This window comes from Ursus maritimus, unplaced genomic scaffold, assembly GCF_017311325.1.
Source record: "Ursus maritimus isolate PB19 unplaced genomic scaffold, ASM1731132v1 scaffold_8, whole genome shotgun sequence".
Taxonomy (NCBI): Eukaryota; Metazoa; Chordata; class Mammalia; order Carnivora; family Ursidae; genus Ursus; species Ursus maritimus.
This window is the reverse complement of record NW_024426996.1, coordinates 42166063-42188837: the sequence shown is the minus strand read 5'-3', so window position 1 is coordinate 42188837 and position 22775 is coordinate 42166063. Positions and strand designations below refer to the sequence as shown.

Below are 22775 nucleotides of genomic sequence, written 5' to 3'. Positions count from 1 at the left end.
CCACCATGACTGTAATACAAGGAGCACTATCATTTATAATGAAGCATAATATCAGTAATACTGGGTTGATTTCTATATGGCATCCAAAGGAATGGCTTACAGCCATCTATTCTTAGAAGCAGGAGAACACTAGGTTCGAACCCCCACCCTTCCATGTGATCTGAGACCAATTACTTCTTAGCTTCAGTCTCTGAATGGCTAATCATAGTTACTAAAGTTGAGTCTATACATAGTAATTACCTGGTGAGTAGTGAGCACTCAGTAAATGTCATTCATTGGTAGTACCATAAGGTCATTTTTATAATACTGTGTGTTCCTTGTAATATTAAAATGACAATGCTGGTGTTCAGTATTTATATACGAAAAATGCTGGCTTTAATTTTCATTCAATAAATGGAGCGTGTATTACGGACCAAGTACTGCTCTAGGTATTGTGACCACATCAGTGAAAAAAAACCCCACAAAAATCCACGTATATGGTTGCAACTGATTCACTGATAGAGTCTTCCATTATAAAGACCTGTGAGGCTTCCTTGCTCAGTGTTGGAACCAGTTAGCAAGGTGGAGGGTAGGGGGTGGTTGGTAGAACAAAAGGTCCGTATGAGGTGACTCCAAAAGCTAGGTAAAGGGAAAGAAAAATGGAGAGTCCTAAAGCCGACAGGCTGCAGCAAGTTCTGGCAGAACAAGGAATTCATTAAACACTGCAACAGCGGTCCGGTGATCGTAGGCCAGGAGAACGACTGTTCTCTAGCTACTGTCTCAAGTGTAAAACTACAAGTGTTCAGGTCTGAAGGCGGCAGCAAACGGTTGCCAAGAATAACCCCTGGTCTCAAATGGCTCCACTGCACTGAGTCCTAGCGGTGGCTCCTTGGCCCTAGAAGTTACCTGGGCTGGGTGAACAGGTGGGGACCCTGGGCCTGGCATGGATCCTCCTCCCTCTCCCACCACTGAACCTCAACCAGGACAGCCCAATTTATACTTCGGTTTTCCAATTTTTTTTTTTTAAGATTTTATTTGTCAGAGAGAGCATGAGCAGAGAGCAGCAGGCAGAGGCAGAGGGAGAAGCAGCCTCCCTGCTGAGCAAGGAGCTTGAAGTGGGACTCGATCCCAGGGCTCTGAGATCAGAACCTGAGCCGAAGGCAGCTGCTTAACTGACTGAGCCGCCCAGGTGTCCCTGTAGAAAGGATTTTGATGCTAAAAAGTTTGAAGCCCACTAGACTGAACAATAGCCGGTGAAAGATGGGAGCAGTCTGAGGCAGTGAAACGTGGGGGGAAAAACGTTAACGTTTTTGTTGTTGTTGTTTTTGTTTTTAAGGGGCCTCAGAGTCCAGAATTTAGAACTATAGACACTGGAACTGCACTGCCCAATATGACAGTCACCAGTCACATGGGGCTATTTAAGGTTAAATCAAAACTGAGTAAAATGAAAAATTCAGCTCCTCAGTTGGATTAACCACGTTTCAAACGCTCATTAGTCACATGTGGCTCGAAGCTACTGTCCTAGACAACAGATAGAGAATATCTCCATTACTACAGAAAGTTTCATTGGCAGTACTGTTCCAGAGATTATGTGGGGTTTTGCAGAAGAGAAAAACCTATGGTATAGTAGACTGAATAATGACTCCCAAATCTAATCAAGTCCTAATTTCAAACCCATGTTACCTTATTTGGAAAAGGGTCTTTGCAGATGTCAAGGTTCTTGAGATGGGAAGATTATCCTGCATAATCTGAGCCCTAACGCTAATCACAAGGGCCTTTAATTAATCTATTAATTGGCTCTACGCCCAGCTTGAAGCCCAGGATGAAACCCAGCACGGGCTTGAGCTCAAAACTCAGATTGAGACCTGAGCTGAGATCGAGAGTCCGACGCTCAACGAACTGAGCCACTCAGGCGCCCCCACAAGGGCCTTTATAAGAGGGGAGCAGAAGGAGACTCCATGCTCAAGGGAGGCGGCCATGAGAAGACAAGCAGAAAGAGATCTGGTTTTGGCCTTGAAGATTATGGAGCAATATGACTTCAGGCTGGGGGAAGCTGGCAGCCTCCGGCTCTGGCTCTGGAAGATTCCAGAAATAGAACCCCCATCCCCACCTTGAGAGTGTGCACTTGTTTGACCCCAGGAAACTGATTTCTGATTTCTGGCCTCCAAAATTGTGAGAGAATAAATTTCTGTTTTAAGCTACCAAGTTTGTAGTAATTTGTTGCAAAGCCTGGTAACTAATCCAGATGGAAAGCTTAAGATCACAGATGTAGCTGGAGCTGGAACCCCACCACACTGCCTCCTACACTGTTTTTATTAGTGCGTTATGGGTGTGGGGGCGGGGGTAGATCTTATCTGTTCATTAGTCAATTTTTAAAAATTTCAGAGGTATGGCAATGAAGTTAAACTTCATTTAGATTTAAATCATGAGTGACATGAGCATGTGGCTAAAATACAGAGGATTAGCACATTCCTCATAAAACAACACAGATGATCAAAACTAATATAAAAAAATCAACTTATGCTTTATTGGGATGTCAGTTTATGGTTTATGTATGTATACTTCCAGTAAATTTCATTTACACAGTACAAAGCATCTCCAAAAATTAAGTTGTAAAAATTGAGTAATGAAAACAAATTGAGACAATATGAACACCATTATTCTAATTACAATTTTTGCCTTGTGGGCCATAAAGCTTTGACCAGCAGGGTCCCAGAGGTAATATAGACCATTAAAATGAGACAATTTTTCCATAACAACCTCAATTAGTTTTGGCTCATGTTCCACAAAATGTAAACTTGGATTTCTGGGAGTCTTTTAAAATAACAACAAAAAACCTTAAGAGTAGAACTAATAAAACTAGTCTTTTCAGAGACACCACCATAGGGCTCTGACTTAAGTCCTATGCAGTAATTTTCGTGTGTCTAAGTTGCAACGTACCAATACTGAATGATGACAGCATCCTACTGCAGACTGGGAAGGAACCTGGGGCAAAAACACAAGTTTCTGAATGAGAAGTTCATTCTGCAAATTTCTTATGGGAAGGCACATGATTCAACTAGCTCCTTAAGCTAAAATGCTAATATTCATGGACAAAAATATCTGAAATTGTTTTCTAGGTTTACCAAAATTTATGTGAAATAATCTTTTACCTATTATTTCTGTATCTCAACTGTGACATGAATTACCAATGCTTTTTTATTAGTGTTTCGGCAAAACTACCAGTTGCCTTGACCATAATGTGCTTAAAGCTGTTGGTGGCCAGCCGAGTATGCACGGTAATGCCTTCCCTTTGATGAATGCTTATTAGAATTGAAGCTTAGGATAGGACCGCCACATTCAGTCAGTAGTACACATGGAAAAGGTGAAGGTCAAAACTCAGCTCCTTGCTCTTGATGAAAAGATTGTGTCTGTTCATGTTTTGCTAATGGCAGTAATGCCTTCCAAAACTCTCTCAATGCATGGGACCTTATTCTCCTGATGAAAGAACATAGGAACAAAATTGAGCTCTATTTGTCTACCCTTTGTACCAAATTCCAGACCCAAACAGTTTACATATAAAAATCTATTGAAAATTGAGATTTAGGGGATGCCTGGCTGGCTCAGTCAGCTAAGTGATACTTCGGCTCAGATCATGATCCTAGGGTCCTGGGATCGAGTCCCACATCAGGCTCCCCGCTCTCTCTCTCAAATAAATAAATAAATAAATAAATAAATAAATAAATAAGATCTTTAAAAAAATTGAAATTTAGATTATGTAAAGACTAGAAAGTTTTGTGGGCTTTGACCAAAATCAGGTTCTTATTTGGGGAACTGGAGTGGTGGTGGAAGGGAAGAGTATATTTTTACTGAAACTGCCCACTATTCCTTACAGCCTGTTCTGTTTCTTTCTTGATGACAGATTTGAACACCTATTTCCAATGTCTGAGCTCAATTTCCCACTACAAAAGTCTCATTATTACAAGTCTGAGTATCTCTGCCTAAAGATGGCCATTCTTCTCTGTTTTGAAATATCTCCATATAGAGTAACGTTGAACTCTAGCGTACTCTTGAAAGTTTAACTGCCCAGCCTGTAGGTAACCTAGTATTTATTCAAATGAGCTCACCCTGAAGAAACGAGGTAGAAATTTAAGTCCTGTGGTAAGTTTGCTGGGTTCCTAATAAACCTCGAGCTCCAGGCTCTCTACTTTGTCACACTCAACTCGACGGGCTTGACTCTGCTCAACTCATATACCTACAAAGCCAACGCAACATGTCTGAAGACGCTCAGCTCATTCTCGATTCAGACAGAAGTTACTCCAAGACCAGTGAAACTGAACTGTAGGATTGTGCCCTGAATATACACCCAAGTGGCAGATTCCCGAGCAGCTCTGTTTTTGTTTGGCCTCTGCAGGACCATCAACCACAACGGAATGAGATATAATCCTCCTAGAAACTTTCCTAATGTGCAAGTTTACTTTCAGCATGAGTCGGTTTGTCTAAATTTAACTTTTCGGCCATTTTTCATAAGTTAATTGGCTGTGTGAGCAAACCAAATTTCTGACCCTCTCATTGTTTTCATGTGTTCTGTGGCTAACGGGACGGCCACTTCCCACATCATCATGGATATCACCTCTGCCTTCTTTAAACTTCTCGTGCCAGTCAAAAACTCTTGCTCTTGACTTTACTTCTTCACCATAAACTACTGTTAACATCTCAAGTGTCTCACTTGCAGATTTATTTAACTTTACAAAAAGCTTAATATGACCTCATTGCTCTAAATAACAGTCACTCATTTTTATGGTGGAAAAAAGAATAATTCTACTCACATCTACTCAAAGTTAGCTGGCAACCTTGAAAGCACCGTTGTGGGCAGCTAAACATATTATAATCGGGCAACAATCACTCCTCCTCTGATTTCACAAGCCACACATGAAAAATTAGTTAAAATTAAAACAGAAGAGTGCCAACAATCTTTGGAGGAGTTGCTGAAGGTTTCAGCATCATACCACCTCAGCTTGAATGTCTTCTATTTTCTCATCTACAAAAGGGGAGAAAATAAATCAGCATTTTCTTCCTTGTCGAATGGCTAAGAAAATGATCTTTGAAATACATGAACTATATGCAATAAACATTTACCCTCCTCATCTCCCCCAAACCTCCCCCCCCCAAGATAAAATCCATCCTAATAACCATATGGAAGCTGCCATCTATTTTGGCTGTATGTTTAGAAAGAGCTAGTTTGAGATTATATTTTTTTTCTAATGAGGTTTATGGATAAGGAGCCCAAATGCAAGATACCAAAATAGTTTATTTCCAAATATATAACAAGAGAATGGATGCTGTTGTCTCCAGTCTATATAATACAATGTATGCAGTTGGGTGTCTAGGAGTTCCAGACACATACTACCTAGTGTATTCAGAGCTTAAAACAAACACACATACAGTGAAAAATAGCATCTTGTAAGCTTTGAACATGAATTTCTTTCATCTAGTTTTCAAATCAAAATTTGAATAGTTTTTCACAAATTATGTTTGTACAATGCAGATTCTGGAATTAAAACAAGGCTTTCCCGTGACTGGTTGCAACTTTAGGTTGTATTTATTGATGAGTTTTGCTTCTTGTGTGTGTGGTGAAATATACATACCATAAATGATTTTTAAGTGTATAATTCAGAGGCACTACTTACATTCCCAATGTTGTGCAACCATCACATTTCCAGAACTTTTCCATCATCCCAAACAAATTCTGTACCTATTAAACAGTAACTTTCCATTCTCTCCTCTCCCTAGACCCTGGTAATTACCCTCTATTACTTTTTGTCTCTATGAATTTGACTAAGTACCTCATATCAGTGGAATCATACAGTATTTGTCTTTGATTCTGGTTTACTTCACTTAGCACGTTTCAAGGCTCCCCTATGTCGTACCAGGGACAACAACACCCCATTGCACGTATATACCACATTTTGTTTATCCACTCATCTCTACAGTTATTTGGGCTGCTTCCACCTTTTGGCTATTGGGAATAATATTACTATGAACACGGGTGTAAAAGTAACTGTGTCCCTGCTTTCAACTTTCTGGAGTATAAGAAGTGGAATTGAGGGATCATATGGTAACTCTGTGTTTAATTTTTTGAGAACCCATCCCACTGTTTTCCACAGCAGCTAAACCATTTTGCATGCCTACCAGCAATGCACAAGGGTTCCAGTCTCTCCACCCATATCCTCGCCAACACTTGTCATTTTCTACGTGAAAATTCAGGTATCTGCAGGATGAGGTATTTGCTTCGGGATTCTCCTTTGCCTCCCCCACCTCCCCCTCCCCCTTACTTTTCTGGCAGTGCTTTTTCCTTCAGTGAAAACACAGACTCGGGCTCAAGACTTTTTGTATTAAGTATAAAGTACTTGAAGCTAATTTTGTGGTTTTTGACAAGTGCAAGAATTCAGTGTATATCGACATGCCCCCTTACCGGAGGAATCTGCATTACCTTTTTAGGAGGTGAAAAGGGCAGCTTTAAGGGTCTGCATCAGAAACGGAGTTCAAAATGTAACTGTGGCGCCACTGAACGCTCTGTAAATCAGCACAGTAAGCACGTGCCCCAAACGGGCTGGCACCCTTCGGTAAGGCGGTTAATCCCTGCAAGCATGGTATACTGGAGGTACTGCACGCACTCAAGGCATGTTCGCAATAGAACCGCCAAGTTCACTATTTTTAATCCAAACGTTCCCTTCAAGGTTGCATACAACACAGGAGTGCGCGTCAGTACCTGGCAGGGCCTAACCAGGTCGCGCTTTCCTACCCCAGGGTCCTGCCAAGTGACAGCAGAGCCGCTCCGCAGGCCAGTCTCCGCTGCTGCGGAGGAGAAGGCGGGTGAAGGCGAGGTCCTGCCCGAGAACCCCAAGCCCGGGCCGCGCCTTACCTCCGCCTGGGGCACGGCGGCTGCAGGGTGGTCCGGAGCGGCTGGACGCTCCGGGTGTCGAAGGAGCCCGGCCACCTAACCACCTAACCACCTAACCAAGCACCCTTGAAACCCGCACCCTCCTGAGACACGGGAGAAGCTCCGACAAAGCGCGAGAAGACGGGGAGACGCGTTGTGCCAATCAGAGGATGGAGGCGGGCCCGAGCGCATTCAATTGGTTAAACACGGGAAACCTCGAGCCGCACTGGCATCTTTTGTGGCCCCAGCTCCACCTCCTTGGCCTGGATCCCCGCCCCCTTCAGTGGCCCCACCTCTGAGCCGAGGCGGTAGGGAGGAGGCGCTGGGTTCTGGGTGCTGGAGCTCCGGCCCCCCAGTAGCCTTAACCTCTTCCCCGTGGCCCCGTAGGAACAGACCACGCTCAGGTTCTGACATGTTCTGTCGTGTTCGTAACCGTGGCCATTTACTGTGCGATCCACAGCACCCAGTCTTGGGCAGGGAGGTGATTTTACCTGTGCTTGAAACAAGGCAGGGTTGCGTGGACCTTGCCAAGTTAAGATGTTTCCTTGAAAGCTTCCTAATCTGAATACTTTATATCTTGCTCTGCATCGTATGCAATGAGCATTGACTTTTTGTTGTTTGTTTGATTTGGAACAAATCATTAAGTCATGGAAATAGCCAATGAAGTAGCTACTGTTACTTCCAGTTTTTTCAGTGAAGAAAGGAGGCACAGGGGGATTTAGTGACCTGTCCAAGTTCTGTCTGTTTGTTTCCTAAATATCAACTATACTCTGTCCTTGTCAGCCCTATTGCCCTACTTTATTTCAGGCCTTCATAATCGCTTGCATGGATTACTTCTGTAAACACCCCCGTAGCTCCTCTCCTTGCTATCCTCTCCAAAGCCAAGGATTAATCTTTCTAATGCAAATCTAATCCTGTCTCTCAAATCCTTCTCAAGTTCTGTGTCCCTGTATTGCCCATAGGTTCTGGCAGAAGCTGCTTTTTATTGAAATATTACATACTTCCAGATAAGTACATAAATCATAAATGAAATGTCACAAACGGATCACACCAGCAACTAGGTCAAGAAACAGAACATAGCCAGATCCCCAAAGTGTTTCCTTCCAATCACTAACCACTTCTCTCCCACCCCAGGATTATCCACTATCCTTAGAATTCTGAGTAGTAAGTAGAGTAGCAGCGTTTGTACATGATGAATGGGACCATCATAGCACATACTCTTTTCTGTCTAGTTTCTTTAACTCACTGTTACGTTCGTTAGGTTCGTCCATATGTCGACTCCATTCATAGCTTGTTCATGAGGATGCTGTACCGCATTCCACCGTGTGAATGCGCCATGTTTTATTTATGCAGTCAATTGTTGATAGACATTGAAATAGTGTATATTTTGGACCTATTAAAATATTGTTATGAACATTGTAATAGAGATCTTTTGATCAACATGATGAATGATAAATGCATTTCTCTTGGATATATACCTGGAAATGGAATTGCTGGGTCATAGGTGGTGCCATGTTCAAATTTGGTATTTCAATAAGTTTTCCAGAGTGCACCAGTTACACTATCAGCAAAATACGACGGTTCCGGTTGTTCCAAAGTCTCATCAATACTTGGCGTTTTCCATCTTTTTTCATTTTGGCCATTTTGGTGGGTGATAATTGTGTCTCTTGTTATTTTAATTTGCATCTCCCTGATGATTAATGAAGTTAATTAATTGAGCGCCTTTTCACATGTTTATTAGTTGTTTAGAAATAACTTCATGAAGTGTCTGTTAAAGTTTTGCCCATTTTTGTGAGCTTTTTTTTCATTTGTAGTTTTCTTAACATGTGATTATAATAATTTTCAAATATTTAGCAAAGTATTTTAAAGATTTTATTTATTTATTTTAGAGAGAGAGAGAGCGTGAGCATAGGGAGGGGCCGAGGGAGAGGAAGAGGGAGAAAGAATCTGAAGCAGACTCCACACGGAGTGCAGAGCCCAACGTGGGGCTGGACCCAGGGCTCAACCCCACAACTGAGCTGCACAACTGTGAGATCATGACCGGAGCCAAAACCAAGAGCTGGATGCTTAACCAACTGAGCCACCCAGCTGCCTCAAATATTTAGCAAAGTTTAGAGAATTTTACAGTAAACACACATAATCTACCATATAGATTGTATGAATACATTTTATAAAACTTGCTGTTATATTTCTATTCCTTCATCCATCTTAATATTGTTGCATTTCAAAGTATACTGCAGATAGCAATACATGTCCTATGAGTAATTTAGCCTGCATATCACTAACTAAAATTCAATGTCTAAGGTTTCTTTTGATGTACAACTTCAATGAAATTAAATCCACAAATTTTCATTGTACATCAGCTGAGTTTTGAGCATGGGAGTCTTGAGTTCCATGCCTCCTCCCAGTCAGCCTTCATTTCCACTTTTCTGGGGGCTACCCCCGTTCTAATTTGTTCTCCACTGCCTAGCTTTATGTGTTTCAAAATTTCATATTCCTGGAGTTATACAGAATGTTCTCTTTCGTGTGAGCCTGCTTTCACTCACATACTGTGTTTCTGATTCCATGTTTCTGCATGTGTCAGCAATCCACTTTTTTATTGCTGAGTTGTGTTCCACTGGGTAAATCGCTCAGTCTGTTTATGTATTATAAGAGGGTTGCTTTTTTTTTTTTTTAATGTGCATCCTTTGTCAGGTCTATATGTGGCAAATATCTTCTCCTATTTTGGGTTTCTTTTCAATCTTTGAATGAATGAAGTCTTTTAAGGAAAAAAAATCTTAATTTTAATATTCCAATGTGTCCATTTTTATGGCGAGTGTTTCTGATTTAAGAAGTCTCTGTTTACTCCAGGTTATTAAGATTTCTCTTCTGTTTTCTTCTAAAAGTTTTAAGAACAGTAATCCATTTGGAATTGGTTGTTGGAAACGGTGGGATATAGAAGTGGACCCAGATGCCGTTTTTTCCATGTGGATATCCAATTAACCCAACATGTTAATTTAAAAGATCATTTCCCCCATTTACAGTTATCATAAACCAGGTGGCCGTATATGTGTAGACCTAGTTCCCAACTCTATTCTGTTTGATAGATTGGTTTTGTCTATCTCTGCGTCAATACCAGTCTTCATTACTATTTGTTTTATAATAACCCTTGATAGTGCATCACTGAACTGGATTTTGAATTTCATTCCATTTGAATCTAAGTAGTCATTAGCTAGTGGCCACCAAATTAGACGGCACAGATGTAAAACATTTCCATCCTCACGGGAAGCTGGTTGACAGCACTGCTTTAGAAGACATCTAGAGGCCAATGCCAGATACTTCGTATCACAGCTACAGGCCAACTTGAGTTTATCGCTGGGCTGCTCTTCAAAAATATCTGTGTAAAATCTCGTTTTAGAAATTCAAAACACACCTTCCCACGCATACGTAAGACACCCAGTTCTTTTGACCTTACACTGTTAGCAATGAAACTATTATTTCAGGTGTGGGAGAGCTTAATGCTTCGGGAGACATTTCCTATGATCAGACGCCATAAAATACGTAGCCCCAAATCACATGAAAAGATTCCTGCTGTAGGACCGTCACATGGAGTTTATTATCTGTTCTGGTCCAAGTTCACACCGAATTCTCTTTTAGAGGCCTTTCCTGGGGTGTCACTCGCTGTGTTTGAGCGAGTTTGCACTCAGACCTGCGGTCAGAAGGCTCAGTCAGATCTGGCTCCTGTGCGTAAGGAATTCTTCAAACCATTTAGTCCTGTTTATTCCATCAGAGACATTGAAGTCTTGTGCCATAAAATGACACATATTATTATATACTTATTATTACGATGTACTTCAGGTGTTACATATTATCAGTATTATTATTATTATGTACTTCACATTACTATGTATTGTATGTATACTTTTTACATTAGATGTATTTCTCCCTACCATACTTGAATTTGATAACTGTTTCTTTTTTAATGTCTTGTGTTTTATAGTATTGCGATGGCTATTTTAATTTATCATTAATTTCTAGACTTGAGTATAGCACAGGGCTTTTTAGCTGTGATCTAAATTTCCACTGGGGCAACAGATATGTATTGAGCACCGACACTGCAAGGTGCCCTGAGCTGGGCCCTGGAGACACCCCAGTTCAAATCGCAGAAAATACTCACCACTGAGTAGCTACTGTAGCCCGCACGCTTGCACTTGTTAGTTTTTAATGATCATAACGACACTACAAGGTAAATATTGTTACCTCATTTTTCAAGTGATAAAGCTAAAGTTTTTTGGGGGGGATCAAATTTCTACAGCTAATAAGTGCTGGAGCTGAGATTTAAGCTTTGAATCCCCAACCTCCCGCCCACCTCTGTGAGACCCATCAGACCTCAAAGGGGCTTTGTTTCCTCTCAAGGAACACCTTCTCTAGTAAAGGAGATAAACACACAGTGACCACAACCCACGGGAGAACAGACACTACAAAAGGGAAAGGGAGGTAGGTGAAGCCAGCCTGTGGGAAATGAGCCACATTGCCCAGCAACTTGGTCTTGTGAACGTGCACTGCAATCCCTTATTCTTCCCGAAGTCTTTCTAGAATGATCTGGAAAGCAAAAACCTTCCCTCTCCCTGTCCTCATTTCCTCTGACCCTAGGTCTGAGAAGGAGGCATTGCTAACCTGTGGTCAGTGCCCTCTTTAGCCATACAATGCTCCAATGATCACCTCAGAACCAGCATCTGTTAGCACCTCCAGAGCAAACAGCTGAGTCAATGTGGAAGAAGGACCTCCAAGGATGGGCCCTTTAAGGAGACTGAATGTGAACGTGGTGACTGGGTCTCTAGAGCGGTCTGGGCCCATAAGGATAAGGACCACATCCTACATGTTATGGGTTGAATTCTGTCCACCCTCTGCCCCAAAAACGTATATGTTGAACTCCAAACCTCCAGTATCTTAGAATGTGACCTTCTTTGGAATGTGATCTTATAGGGTCACTGCGGAAGTAAATGGGTTAAGATGAGGTCATACTGAAGTAAAGGAAGCCCCTCATCTAATACGATTGATGTCTTTACAGAAAGGGGAAATTTGGACCCAGACCCACACACAGGGAGACACTACAGGACATCAAGGTGAAGAGATCCCTCTATAAACCAAAAAATGTCAAAGACTTCTAGAAACCTACCAGAAGCTGTGGGAAAGGCCTGGAACAGATTTAGCCTTACAGTCCTCAGAAGAAACCAGTCCTGTCAACTCCCTCATCTTGGATGGCCGGCCACCAGAACTGTGAGACACTGAATTTCTGTTGTTCAAGCCTCCCAGTTTGTGGTACTCGGTATGGCAGCCCTAGCAAAGGGATATACTAGAGATGGAAAGGGAATGAGGTGACAGGAATCTGCACCCCCGAGGGCTTTATGGAGCACAACTTTCTCATCAGCCTTGGTGCAGATACAGATAAACATCTGCCTTGTTTTAGACACTCACACTGGCCCTCTGTCATCTGCATTCAAACCAATCCTAATTGACACTCGGGATAAAGTCCAAACTCCTTATCATGACATACTCTGCCCATCAGGATTTGGCCCCTGCCTCTTTTTCTGCCTTGCCCCTTCTGATCCCACAGAATTCAGCCATATAACACTACTCCCAGACCCCTCTCTTAACCTCTTTCTTCAGAGCATGCTTCTCCCTCTCCTGATACTTTCTTACCCCCTTCTCTCTGCCTATATTCTTTCTTACCCTTTGTGGCTTGGCCATCGCTTACTTTGGATTTTACGTCCTCCAGAATTCCTTCCCCCTAGGGTCAGTTTAATCTCGTGCTCCCACTGCTTCCTGTTATCATGTGTATTCATGACGTTGCAGACTGTGACCTACTTTTGGAGTTCAGTGCCTGGCCCGTCAAAAATACTCATTAAATCTTTGCTCAATGGTGAAGAATCACTAGGAGTTTTCCTCATGCTATCTATGGGGTGATAGGTTCCAAATCTCTAAAAAACAAATTTATGTAGTTTTTTTTTTTTTTTTGAAGAGTAGCAACAATAAACTCAAAATGGCTACAAAATGAAGCATCTGCTTTTGGCTTTTTCTTTCCTTTTTAGTCATGAGTAGCTTTAAACATCTTTTTTATTATTTAAGCATAGTTGACATACAATGTTGTATTAGTTTCAGGTGCACGTGTAGTGATTCAACAATTCTATACCTTACACAGTGCTCACCGTGATCAGTGTACTTACCATCTCTCACTTCAAATGTTATTCACATTACTACAATAATAGTGACTATAGTCCCTGTGCTGTACTTTCCATCTCTGTGACTTACTTATTTTATAACTGGTATTGGCTTTTAGACCACCCTAAAGCAGTGTGGTCTATAGAAGCTCCTGTGAATTTGAAAATCTTCTGTGTCTCTACCGTCCAAAATGGTAGCCACTAGCCACATGGTTATTTAAATTCAAATTTCATTCCATTCAAAATGCAGTTCCTCAGTATGGTAGCTTGAATAATGGCCTCCAAATATATCCACATCCTAATCTCCAGAACCCGTGAATTTTAACTTATATTGCAGATGTGATTAAACGAAAGATCTCGAGATGGAGAAATCCTGGACTATGTGAGTGGACTGTAATTGTAGTCGCAGGTGTTCTTACAAGAAGAAGACCAAGAGCGGTTGGACAGCAGAACAGAAGAAGCAGTGCTACAGCTGAGGCTATGCTGCTGGCTTTGAAGACGGAGGAGGGAGGCATGGAATGAAGCTTTGGAAGCAGGAAGAGGCAAAGAAATGGGTTGTTTCTGGGGCATCTGGGTGATTCAGTTGGGTAAGCGGCTGCCTTTGGCTTGGTTCATAATCCCAGGGTCCTGGGATCAAGTCCCACATTGGGCTCCCTGCTCAGTGGGGAGCCTGCTTCTCTGGCTACCCCCGAAACTCATGCTCTCTCTCTCTCTCCTCTAAGTAAATAAATAAAATCTGAAAAAAAAAAAAAGAAGAAGAAGAAGAAGAAATGGGTTGTTCCCTAGAGCCTACAAAAGAAGCAGGGGCCTGCAGACACCTTAATGTCTTCCCAGGGAAACTGGTTTCAAACTGTAAGACAGTAAACATGTGTAGTTTTAAGTTACCAAGTTTGTGGTCATTTGCGACAGCGGTCCTAGGAAATTCATACACACAGTAGCGCTGGCTGCATTTCAGGAGCACACTTCTAGACAGCGCAGGTCTAGAATCCTCTGCTTGGGGAGCAAGTATATGTGACAGATCTCCTAGCCACTACATCTTTCAAAATCGAGAAAAATTCTAAATATGAGCAGTTTGCTACCTGCCTCCAATATGAATTTATGATACAATTCTCTTGCATAGGAAAACCAAGCCAAGAAAGCTTACCTAGCTTGTGCTAAAGCCGGTGATCACAGCAACAGTCACTCAGAGCCTTCCTCCGATACTGTGATCCATTTCTCGCAGTTGAGACAGTTTTTAAACGGCCTCATTCACTTCATGAAAATTGATACCAAACAGAGATGCTTCCATTCAATTTATCTTCCTCTTTGGAACACCAAAAGCATTAGGAAGTCAGATACAAATGATACCTCTCCGGATAAATGTCATTTCATCATTGTCACGTAATGACAATGGTGATTTTGGTGTCTCAGTTCTGTCTGGTGTGTCCATGGGCGGCCCAGGCAGGAGCACGTCAAAGGTGCGAGGGGGAAGGAGGCACATGTCTGATCCCTGCTTCCGAAGGCCCCACACGATGGGCTTCCCAGCGCTGCGCTGCCCACGGCGGCTTCGCGTCTCCGCCTGTCTGCACAGGGGGGAAGGTTTTAGGACAGCCAATCGTTAGGAAGGGAAAAGAGCAACCTTCTTTGCAAATGGCGCAGGGGGAAAGAACCACTACCAGGCAAACTCTATTAAAGCAATTACGAAACCACCCTGTCTTCCTTCACAGCAACGCTCCAAACCTAGTTGGAGACGCGCTTCACAGCCCACTCCCGGCAACCGTTTTTGTTTGACTTATTTTATTGTTGTAAAACATACATAACACAAAATTTGACCATGTTAACTGTTTTCAGCATCAGGACCATTCACGACGTTGTACAACCATCACCACCAACCCTTTCCAGAAATTTTTCATCTTCCCACACTGAAACTCTGTACCCATGAAACAGTAACTCCCCATCCACTTTCCTCCCAGCCCCTGGGAACCTCTGTTCTACTTTCTGTCTCTATGAATTAGACTATTGAAGAACTTCATACAAGTGGACTCATGCAGTGTTTGTCCTTTTGTGTCTGGCTTACTTCACTCAGCATGATGTTTTCCAGGTTCATGCGTGCTGTGGTATCTGTCGGACTGCCATTCCTTGTTCAGGCTGAATAATAGTCCATTGTGCGTATGCAGCACATTTTCTTTGTCCACTCACATTCATCAGTGGGCACTGGGTTGTTTCCATCTTTCCACTACTGTGAGTAATACTGCTATGAAAGTTGGTGTGCACAACTGATACACACACACACACACACACACACACACACACACACCCCTATACATTTATGGTATATAGATACCTATACATATATGATAAAGTAGTTCATTTTTTTCAGAAAAAAAATATATAGATTGATGTGAAAAGTTGGGGTTTGGGAACAAATGGTCAAGAAAGAATTCTTGAGACGTCTTTGGTGTAAAAAGGTGGTTTTATTACACCACACGGACAGGATCCTTGGGCAGAAAGAGCTGCATGGGGTTGTGAGAAGTGGCTGATTATATACCTTCAAGTTGACAGGGGGTTAGGGATGGCGTAAGTGTCTAAGGAATTTGGAAGCAAAGTTTCCAGGACCTTTAGAGGCTAGCTGTTGTTAGGAAAAGATCATTTATTACTGTCTAGTAAAACCTTAGTCATGAGACCCTTCAGATGTGTATCAGTGGGCCATATGCTTGGAGAATGATTGCTAAAATTTATCTTGGGGGGGGGTTGAGATAAAGAAGTTTCCGAAGGGATTTTTACAGGATCCTGGAGGTTGGGCTAATGTCAAGCTAAGGTGGCCTTTTGCCTCTAGGAAAGTAGTAACAGTGGGCAGCTAAGCTCGCTGGGGAAGGTCACTCAGCCTGTCCCAAGTACTTGTCAATGGGCTGTAAGTTATAAGGAAGTTTCATTTTTTCTGTATTTCTTTTGCCTTTGTGCTCCACATCATAAATGAGTTGGGGAAATCGGTATGAACTAATTTATTTTACTATATCTAGACATAGAAATATAGGTATGGGTGTGTACACGGATTCATGTCCACAGCTTTCCTAGCTTTGTCCACCAAGGGTGGGTACCCTAGTAGCAGTGCCAATGAGCACATTTTGTGCCAATTTTGGTCTCTAAATAACATTATCAGTAAAAGGAACCATGGTTCCTTAGAAAATGACTCATTCTAAGATTGTGCAGGAAAGATATAAGATGAGGCTGGAACATCTCTATGTTCCAGAAAGGAAGTGTTAAAAAGAAGACAAAGGATGGGCCTATGTCAAAAGGTTGTAGGAGCCAACTTCAAAGAGCTCTCAGGGGCCCAAGCTGGGACAATTTGAGCACTAGTCGAAATGACACATCGCGTTACAGCCAAAGAATACTGTGTATGTCTATGCATCCATACTCATAAAAATGATTGAAATCAATCTTCCATACAGTAGAATTCAAAGTAATAAATGGAGAAGTAGAAAATCACCATTTAAAGACCATGGTAATAATTGCAACGGGCAAGGTCTACTGTTGAATGCTACAATTTTGTGAGTTAAACTTTCATGAGAAACAGGACATTTGCATAATACTTCAATTTTGCTGTTTTTCATTCATTATATCAAAACTTCTAAAATGGTATCAATTTGCAAACAAAACACTTAAAAAACAATGTCTTTTGGAGAGCCATCATAATCCTATTTGTAGGTTAAGATGTTCAAATCACTTGCCATTGTTAACAATCATTCAAAGGATTACTCTTAATTCAAAAAGAATTGATTACAACGGCCCTTGATTTGCAGCATTTTTCATTGCGTCTCAGTAAATGTTGATAAATAATTCAGTGATTTGCTAAAACACCCGGTGGGCCTTTCGAGCTGGCTAATGAATAATAAACACTTTTCCCAACCAGTGTATTGTGCTCTGTTGAATAAGGACAAAGATATTTTTCCTGTAAGTTTCAAATATAGAAAATGTCTTTGTGTCCATCATTAGTAACTTGAAACTATTTTCTAGGACTTTCCATCCCCTACAAACTTTACATATGGAAGCAGAAAATCTTCTTATCCTTTAATCTAATACTGTAGGCCTTAACATATCTCAAAACCACTCATGCTCTTTGATAAGAATTCATCCTCCCAATAGGCATCTCCTAACATTCCAATGACTGCACTCTCATTTCACTTTTCCTCATAACTTTGTTCATACTTGACATCGTGGAATTAATGGGCTCAATAAATATATCTGCATGTATGTGTGAGGTGTCTGATGGACCTGAATACTTGGAAGGGAAACAAAGTAAGCCAGGACAAGAATTCCCAAATCTTTTTTTTTTTTTTTAAAGATTTTTTGAAATTTATGTGTTTGACACACACATACAGAGAGAGAGAGAGAGAGAGAGAGTGCGAGCACACAAGCAGGGGGAAAGCAGAGGGAGAAGCAGGCTCCCCACTGAGCAAAGAGCCCGATGTGGGGCTCGATCCCAGGACCCTGGGATCATGACCTGAGCCAAAGGCAGACACTTAACTGACTGAGCCACCCAGGTACCCCAAGAACTCCCAAATCTAATTATCAACTTTATTCAAAAGTTTTCAAATTCACACCTGACAAGAGTCAATGCAAAAGTTCCAATCTGCCAGAGATTCACATTGGCTATGGGTGAACCCCATCTTACCTGGAGCTAAGCAATGCCAATGGTCAACCGTGAGGGCTTGACCTGCATTCTTTCATCTTTACCGCACCCTATTCATTGTGATTCAACAAATACATCTGTCTTTGTGAAGCTTATATTCTAGCAGGGAACAGACAACAGGCACACAACAGATAATCGAGTTTGTCTTAAACCTCTTTAGCAGTGACCGTGAGCACTGAATCCATGGGCCAGTGGCTATCGACCTTCTAAAATGAAATTAATAAGACTCATTTTTATGGCCAAAAAAGAGGAGTAAGCCGTATTGGCCCTACCCACCCTTTACTGCTTATGTCCATTTTACAGAAGAAAGTGGAGGTTATCATGAATCCAGATGTCTTTCCCAGCATTTTCCCTCAACGGCGTTACCCTTCTGCACTCTAACACAGCAGCACCCTGCACCCTCATCGACCGTATGACCCGCACACCACACTCAACACCCAAAGCTGCGCGCTTCCTTTAATGGCTTCTCCAGTTTCAGTGCCGAGGGTTCAGCTGCATTTGGTTTAACATACACAGGAAAGCAACTGATGCGGGTCTTATGCCCAGGAGGTTTTATTATGCTCTGAACCACTGGACTAGTCTGTTTCTTCACTCTTTTGACCACATTACTACGGGCAATAATCCCACCTCTGAGGGCGTACCCAGAATTACTGGATTATTTTTGCATAACTTGGAAGAACCATTTTCTCTATGTAAGTTGTTAGTTTGCTAAAAGGTTCATCAGTTTGTTTATAGTCAACTTTGAAAAAGGGGGTGGGACTCTCACTGCCCGTGCCCCTTAACATAATCACTTCCATTAGCTTCTGGCCTACCCTTCCTGAGCTGTCTGTTTGCAAAACGGAGTAACCACACGTACGTAGACATACACGTTCTTGCCTCTGCTTTATGAAAGGCGGCACACCAGACACTCTGTTCTGCATCGTGCTCTTGTTTTTAGTAATGATGTAATCTTCAGCAGTTATCTACCCTTTGAGTTTATTCACCGGCCAAATGGGAAGGATTCAATAGAAAAATGGAAGGACCTCACCACGGGCCTGGGCAGATGACGTGCTCAGTACAATAAGTGCTACCTCGTCCCTACAACCCTACCCCTCCCTGCTGCTGCCCATGGGGCATCAGATGGCCACGCCTCACACCCGACACACTTCCCCCTTAGACTGGAGATGACATGCATACAGATGAGCAGAGCACGCCAAACCCTCCGGCTTCAGTGGTTTATAGCTTTCTCCGGAAGGGAAGTAAAGAGAGTCTTCAGTTATCAAACATACATACAGGGTCTTAGGTTCAAGTGGTTGGGGGCCTGTGAATGAACAGATTAATTGGAGGGAAGTTTATTATATATGTACGTGGGAGTAGGCTATCAAGGGCAGCTGTCGGAACAGCCGGGGATACGGTTTTATCTACCAGCTTAACGGCAGAGGGGACGGGGTAGTAAGGCTTCAGTGGGGAAGTATGGAAGGAGCAGATGGGACTTACTGACGCAGCTCTTCGGGATGCCCTGATACCAGGTCAGTCTCCTCCCTTACAAAAGGCTCCCTCGGGGAGGGGTTCATGACAGCTGAATTCTCAGGAAGGCCTGCTTTACTCATCAAAGAGAAGTTTAAAGCAGGCCTCATTCCGCAGCTGCTGTTTGTTCAGATGTTCTCAATTTAAAGGGGTCTTTACGCCCTCCTGGTGGGGCTCGCCCCGAGCTCCTTGTCTGAAACCTGACATGAAGCTTCACAGGCAAGCAGCCCGGCGTACTGCTGTGAAGAGGAGACTCGGGCTGGAGGAGGTCTGTGAATGGAAACACAGATCAGGACGAGGATGAATAAGCAGAGAAGAACAAATCCAAACACACGGCCCCATGGGCCACTGGACCAGTCTCCCACGCCTGAGAATAGGTCCGCCCAATTAAATGGTCATTTACTCCTTCGATGTAGATTGTTGCCAGGCTCCTGCACACGGCTCGGACGAAACACAACTTCTTCTGACTTACATACAGGCAGCGCTGTTTGCCAGTGATTGTACGTGTCCTTCCCTGTTGAGCAGCCCGTACATCAGACGGCGACCCTGGAGTGCAGAGAGTAAACGGCTAACTCTCGACTGGTGAGCTTCCAGGTCTACACCATGGCAGCGAATCCTTGTTCTGGTACTTCGGAAATGTTTAGTAGAATTGTTTCTTCTAGGTGGGAAGTTCCCCGACTTGGAGAAGGGTCCTTGTTGAATTGGTGTTGTGATAAATGGGTGATTGTCTATGATGTGATGCTACTTTACGTATTAAGGAGCTTGTGTCTGTGACTTGGCTAGCATAGAAAGTGGGATACCTGGTGACGGCAGGTGCCCCGTAGCCAAGTCCACATCGCCCTGACCATTTCGGTGGGAACTCCTCATACGCCTTACTACCGCCTGAGATAAAAACACCAGAGTTGTCCATGGACAAGGTCAGAGTGGAACACGTGACCCACCGGGCTGGCATCTGGTGCCCATCATGACCTCTGTTGCTAGTTATGTTGGCAGCTGCACATCTCCATTTACCATGTGCCTCTGTCAGGCTGGAAGAGCAAAACCGGTTGCGGAGTACTTGCTACAGAAGACCTTTGGTTTGATTTTGGCAGCTGTAGAGATGGGTGTCATTACCTAAGCAGGTCATTTCAGAGTTTTGGGCCACCCATAGGTAGTCTTGGGTATTGGGCAGACTTGTGTGGCCTGAAAATCAGGAATATTGTCCAGTGACTAGGCAAACATCTGCATCATAATAATCAGTCTTGGACTCATTTACAACAGCTATAGAAGGTCTGAAGGTGCCATCTGTGGAATCAAACCGTAGTGCTGGAATACAGTATTGTTTGGGTATGTTACCTAGGAAGGGTCCAGTGCCATTTTTATTTTCAGTGCAAAGAGGAAAATTTCCCTCCAAAACCTTCACCTGAGTAAATGATAGACACTGAGCTTCTGTAGAAGTTTCCTAATGCCAAGAAGAGTGATTTTGTCCTCTTGTTTGTGGATACCGTTCCCTTTTACACAGCCACTGTACAGAATGGGTCCAGCAGGTACTTCCCTGGGCAGGAACAAAAACTGGTTCAAGTTCTTGTGTGTTATATAGATGTTGCTTAACCAGCAATCAGATAAATTAGCTAAGGGGCCAGGGTTTGGAAGAGTGGTGGGAGTGGGTAATGGGGTTTTGCCATTCAACAAATAGAATTGTTGAAAGAGCACCAAGGGTTAGTTGAAGCAAGACACTGTTTTTGGAAGGGAGACCATAGTGGGGGGACAGAGGGAGAATAGGTTAAACAAGCAACCTCCAGCCAATCTTTCCATAAAGAAAAGAGGAAGCGTTTTTTAAAAAAGATCTCTAGGTCAGAGAATTTTCCAGGTCAGGGAGAAAGGTTTCAAGGGAAGATAAATGAAGACAACATTCTTGATTCAAGATCTTGCACAAAGCTGCTTACTTCACAGTGTCATCTGCTTCTGGAGCCTGAGTAGATCACTCATAGGGACAGCCTTCTAACTGTTACGGGGTGACGGTCTGGAGCTAGCTTGGGTGTGTCTCATGTGAATCCTGGAAGATTTTTATTTTGATGACAGTGTAGATGGTTAACAGTATTGAAGCCTTTCCCAGTGAGCTTTCCCAGATGCATATTTTCTTCTAAAAACTGATATATGCTCCATCTCCTGGTAGAAAGGTATGGCAAGGCTTGTTAGTAGCTGAAGATCATGGATTTTTTTCACCTGTTCATGATATGCTCCAATAGTTCTTATATATAACTAGTCAACATATTGAATTGTTCACTCCAGGGCCCATATGCTCACCCAATCCAGGAATGGAAGGTTTAGAGATGTCAGCAGCCATGGGGTGACCAAAAACTATTTCCGAATGGCTCAGTTTCATGTATTCTGGATCTGCTGTTTCTACCCAGGGAAGTCTGGCTCCAGAGGCTTTATGACCTTTGTCAGCCAGTGCCTTCAGATGTTCTCAATTCACAGTCTTTATAGAGTCATTCTCGTAGGTTGTTTCCGCCTTCAGTGACAAATGCCAACACTTTCACTGAATGTACCATCAATGCTAAGGTTAAGTTTGATTTCATCACGTGTGCTCTGAGCCGTATTAAAATATCACAAGGTGCTTGAACCAAAAGAAAAATTTCCTCTGGTTCAGCTGTGACTCCAGACAGGATCCAAAGAGGAGTTTTACAATCTCTTCCCTGGGTTTTATGGAGACTTCCTTTACCCTTCTGTGTTAGCCTCTCAAGGCACCGCGTCAGCCTTAAAAGGGCACAGGAAAGGGCGGTCTGGGATTTTGACAGGCTTCTCTAGGATCCCTGCATGCCTCCCTCGTCAATATCCCCTGGATCTCAGCGCTTTCTTGCACGAGTCCGAAAACCCACCCGAAGCAGCTGTTGTGCGGGGGGAGCCCGGGAACGTGCATTCCCTCTGAGGGCCAGACAATCTGGGGCCCTTAGAACCCAGCCACCGGCCACGTGCTCCGGGCCTAGGTCCTCGCATTTCACTCCGGGACGGACACCTACCTGCGCGTAGAGCTCCGGCCGCGGCAGCCCCGCACACGTCGGAGACACACTCCCCGGGTGCCGGGTCGGGCCGGGCCGGGTTTGCGCAGCCGCGGGCGGGCGGGCCCCGAACCCGCTACAAAGTTGCGGCGGCGGCGCCCTGGGGGAGGAAAGCGCGAGATTGTTAGGGCGCCCGGGCCTGGGCGCGGGGAAGCCACCGGGCGGCTCGGCGCTATGTCTGTGCCTCGCGCGGCCCCGGGACGAGCTGGGCCGCCCGCCCCCCGGGCCTCCGAGGACTGCTCTACCCCTCCGTTCTGGCCGCCGGGAGCAGCGCAGCTCCGCGCGGGCAAAGCTCGAGGGGACGCGGGGCGAGCGCAGCCCCAGCCGGGCCCGCAGGCCGGGCGCCCTTGCCGCCCCAAGGGACCTGAGAGCTGAGCCACACTCACCGCCCAGATCTGCGAGACAAAGAGGTTCGAGACGCCCGCCCCCCTCCGACACCTCCCTCCTCCTCCATCCTC

The 22775-nt window shown here is 43.6% G+C and overlaps 1 protein-coding gene, 2 long non-coding RNA genes and 1 other non-coding gene across 4 annotated transcripts in view; all 4 read right to left on the bottom strand.

Moving 5' to 3' along the window:
• Nucleotides 1–2484: 2484 nt before the first annotated feature.
• LOC121101503 lies at nt 2485–6137 on the bottom strand. Its single transcript, XR_005833517.1, has 2 exons — nt 4788–6137; nt 2485–2964 (listed from the first exon to the last, which is right to left on the bottom strand). It is a non-coding gene; the product is annotated as an uncharacterized LOC121101503 (long non-coding RNA).
• Nucleotides 6138–14378: 8241 nt separating this feature from the next.
• LOC121101411 (potassium/sodium hyperpolarization-activated cyclic nucleotide-gated channel 2-like) overlaps nt 14379–22775 on the bottom strand; it is an 8732-nt gene continuing 335 nt past the window's right edge. Inside the window, exons 2-4 of the mRNA XM_040624911.1 lie at nt 22704–22712; nt 22279–22609; nt 14379–14663 (exon numbers count right to left, since the gene is read on the bottom strand). Coding sequence (XP_040480845.1) covers nt 14432–14663; nt 22279–22609; nt 22704–22712 — 572 coding nt within the window. The 3' untranslated portion in view covers nt 14379–14431. The remainder of the gene's footprint in view (nt 14664–22278; nt 22610–22703; nt 22713–22775) is intronic.
• On the bottom strand, nt 17906–21271 carry LOC103672731. Its single transcript, XR_571231.1, has 2 exons — nt 21202–21271; nt 17906–20810 (listed from the first exon to the last, which is right to left on the bottom strand). It is a non-coding gene; the product is annotated as an uncharacterized LOC103672731 (long non-coding RNA).
• On the bottom strand, nt 21907–22028 carry LOC121101577. The gene has a single exon (XR_005833569.1). It is a non-coding gene; the product is annotated as a small nucleolar RNA SNORA26 (small nucleolar RNA).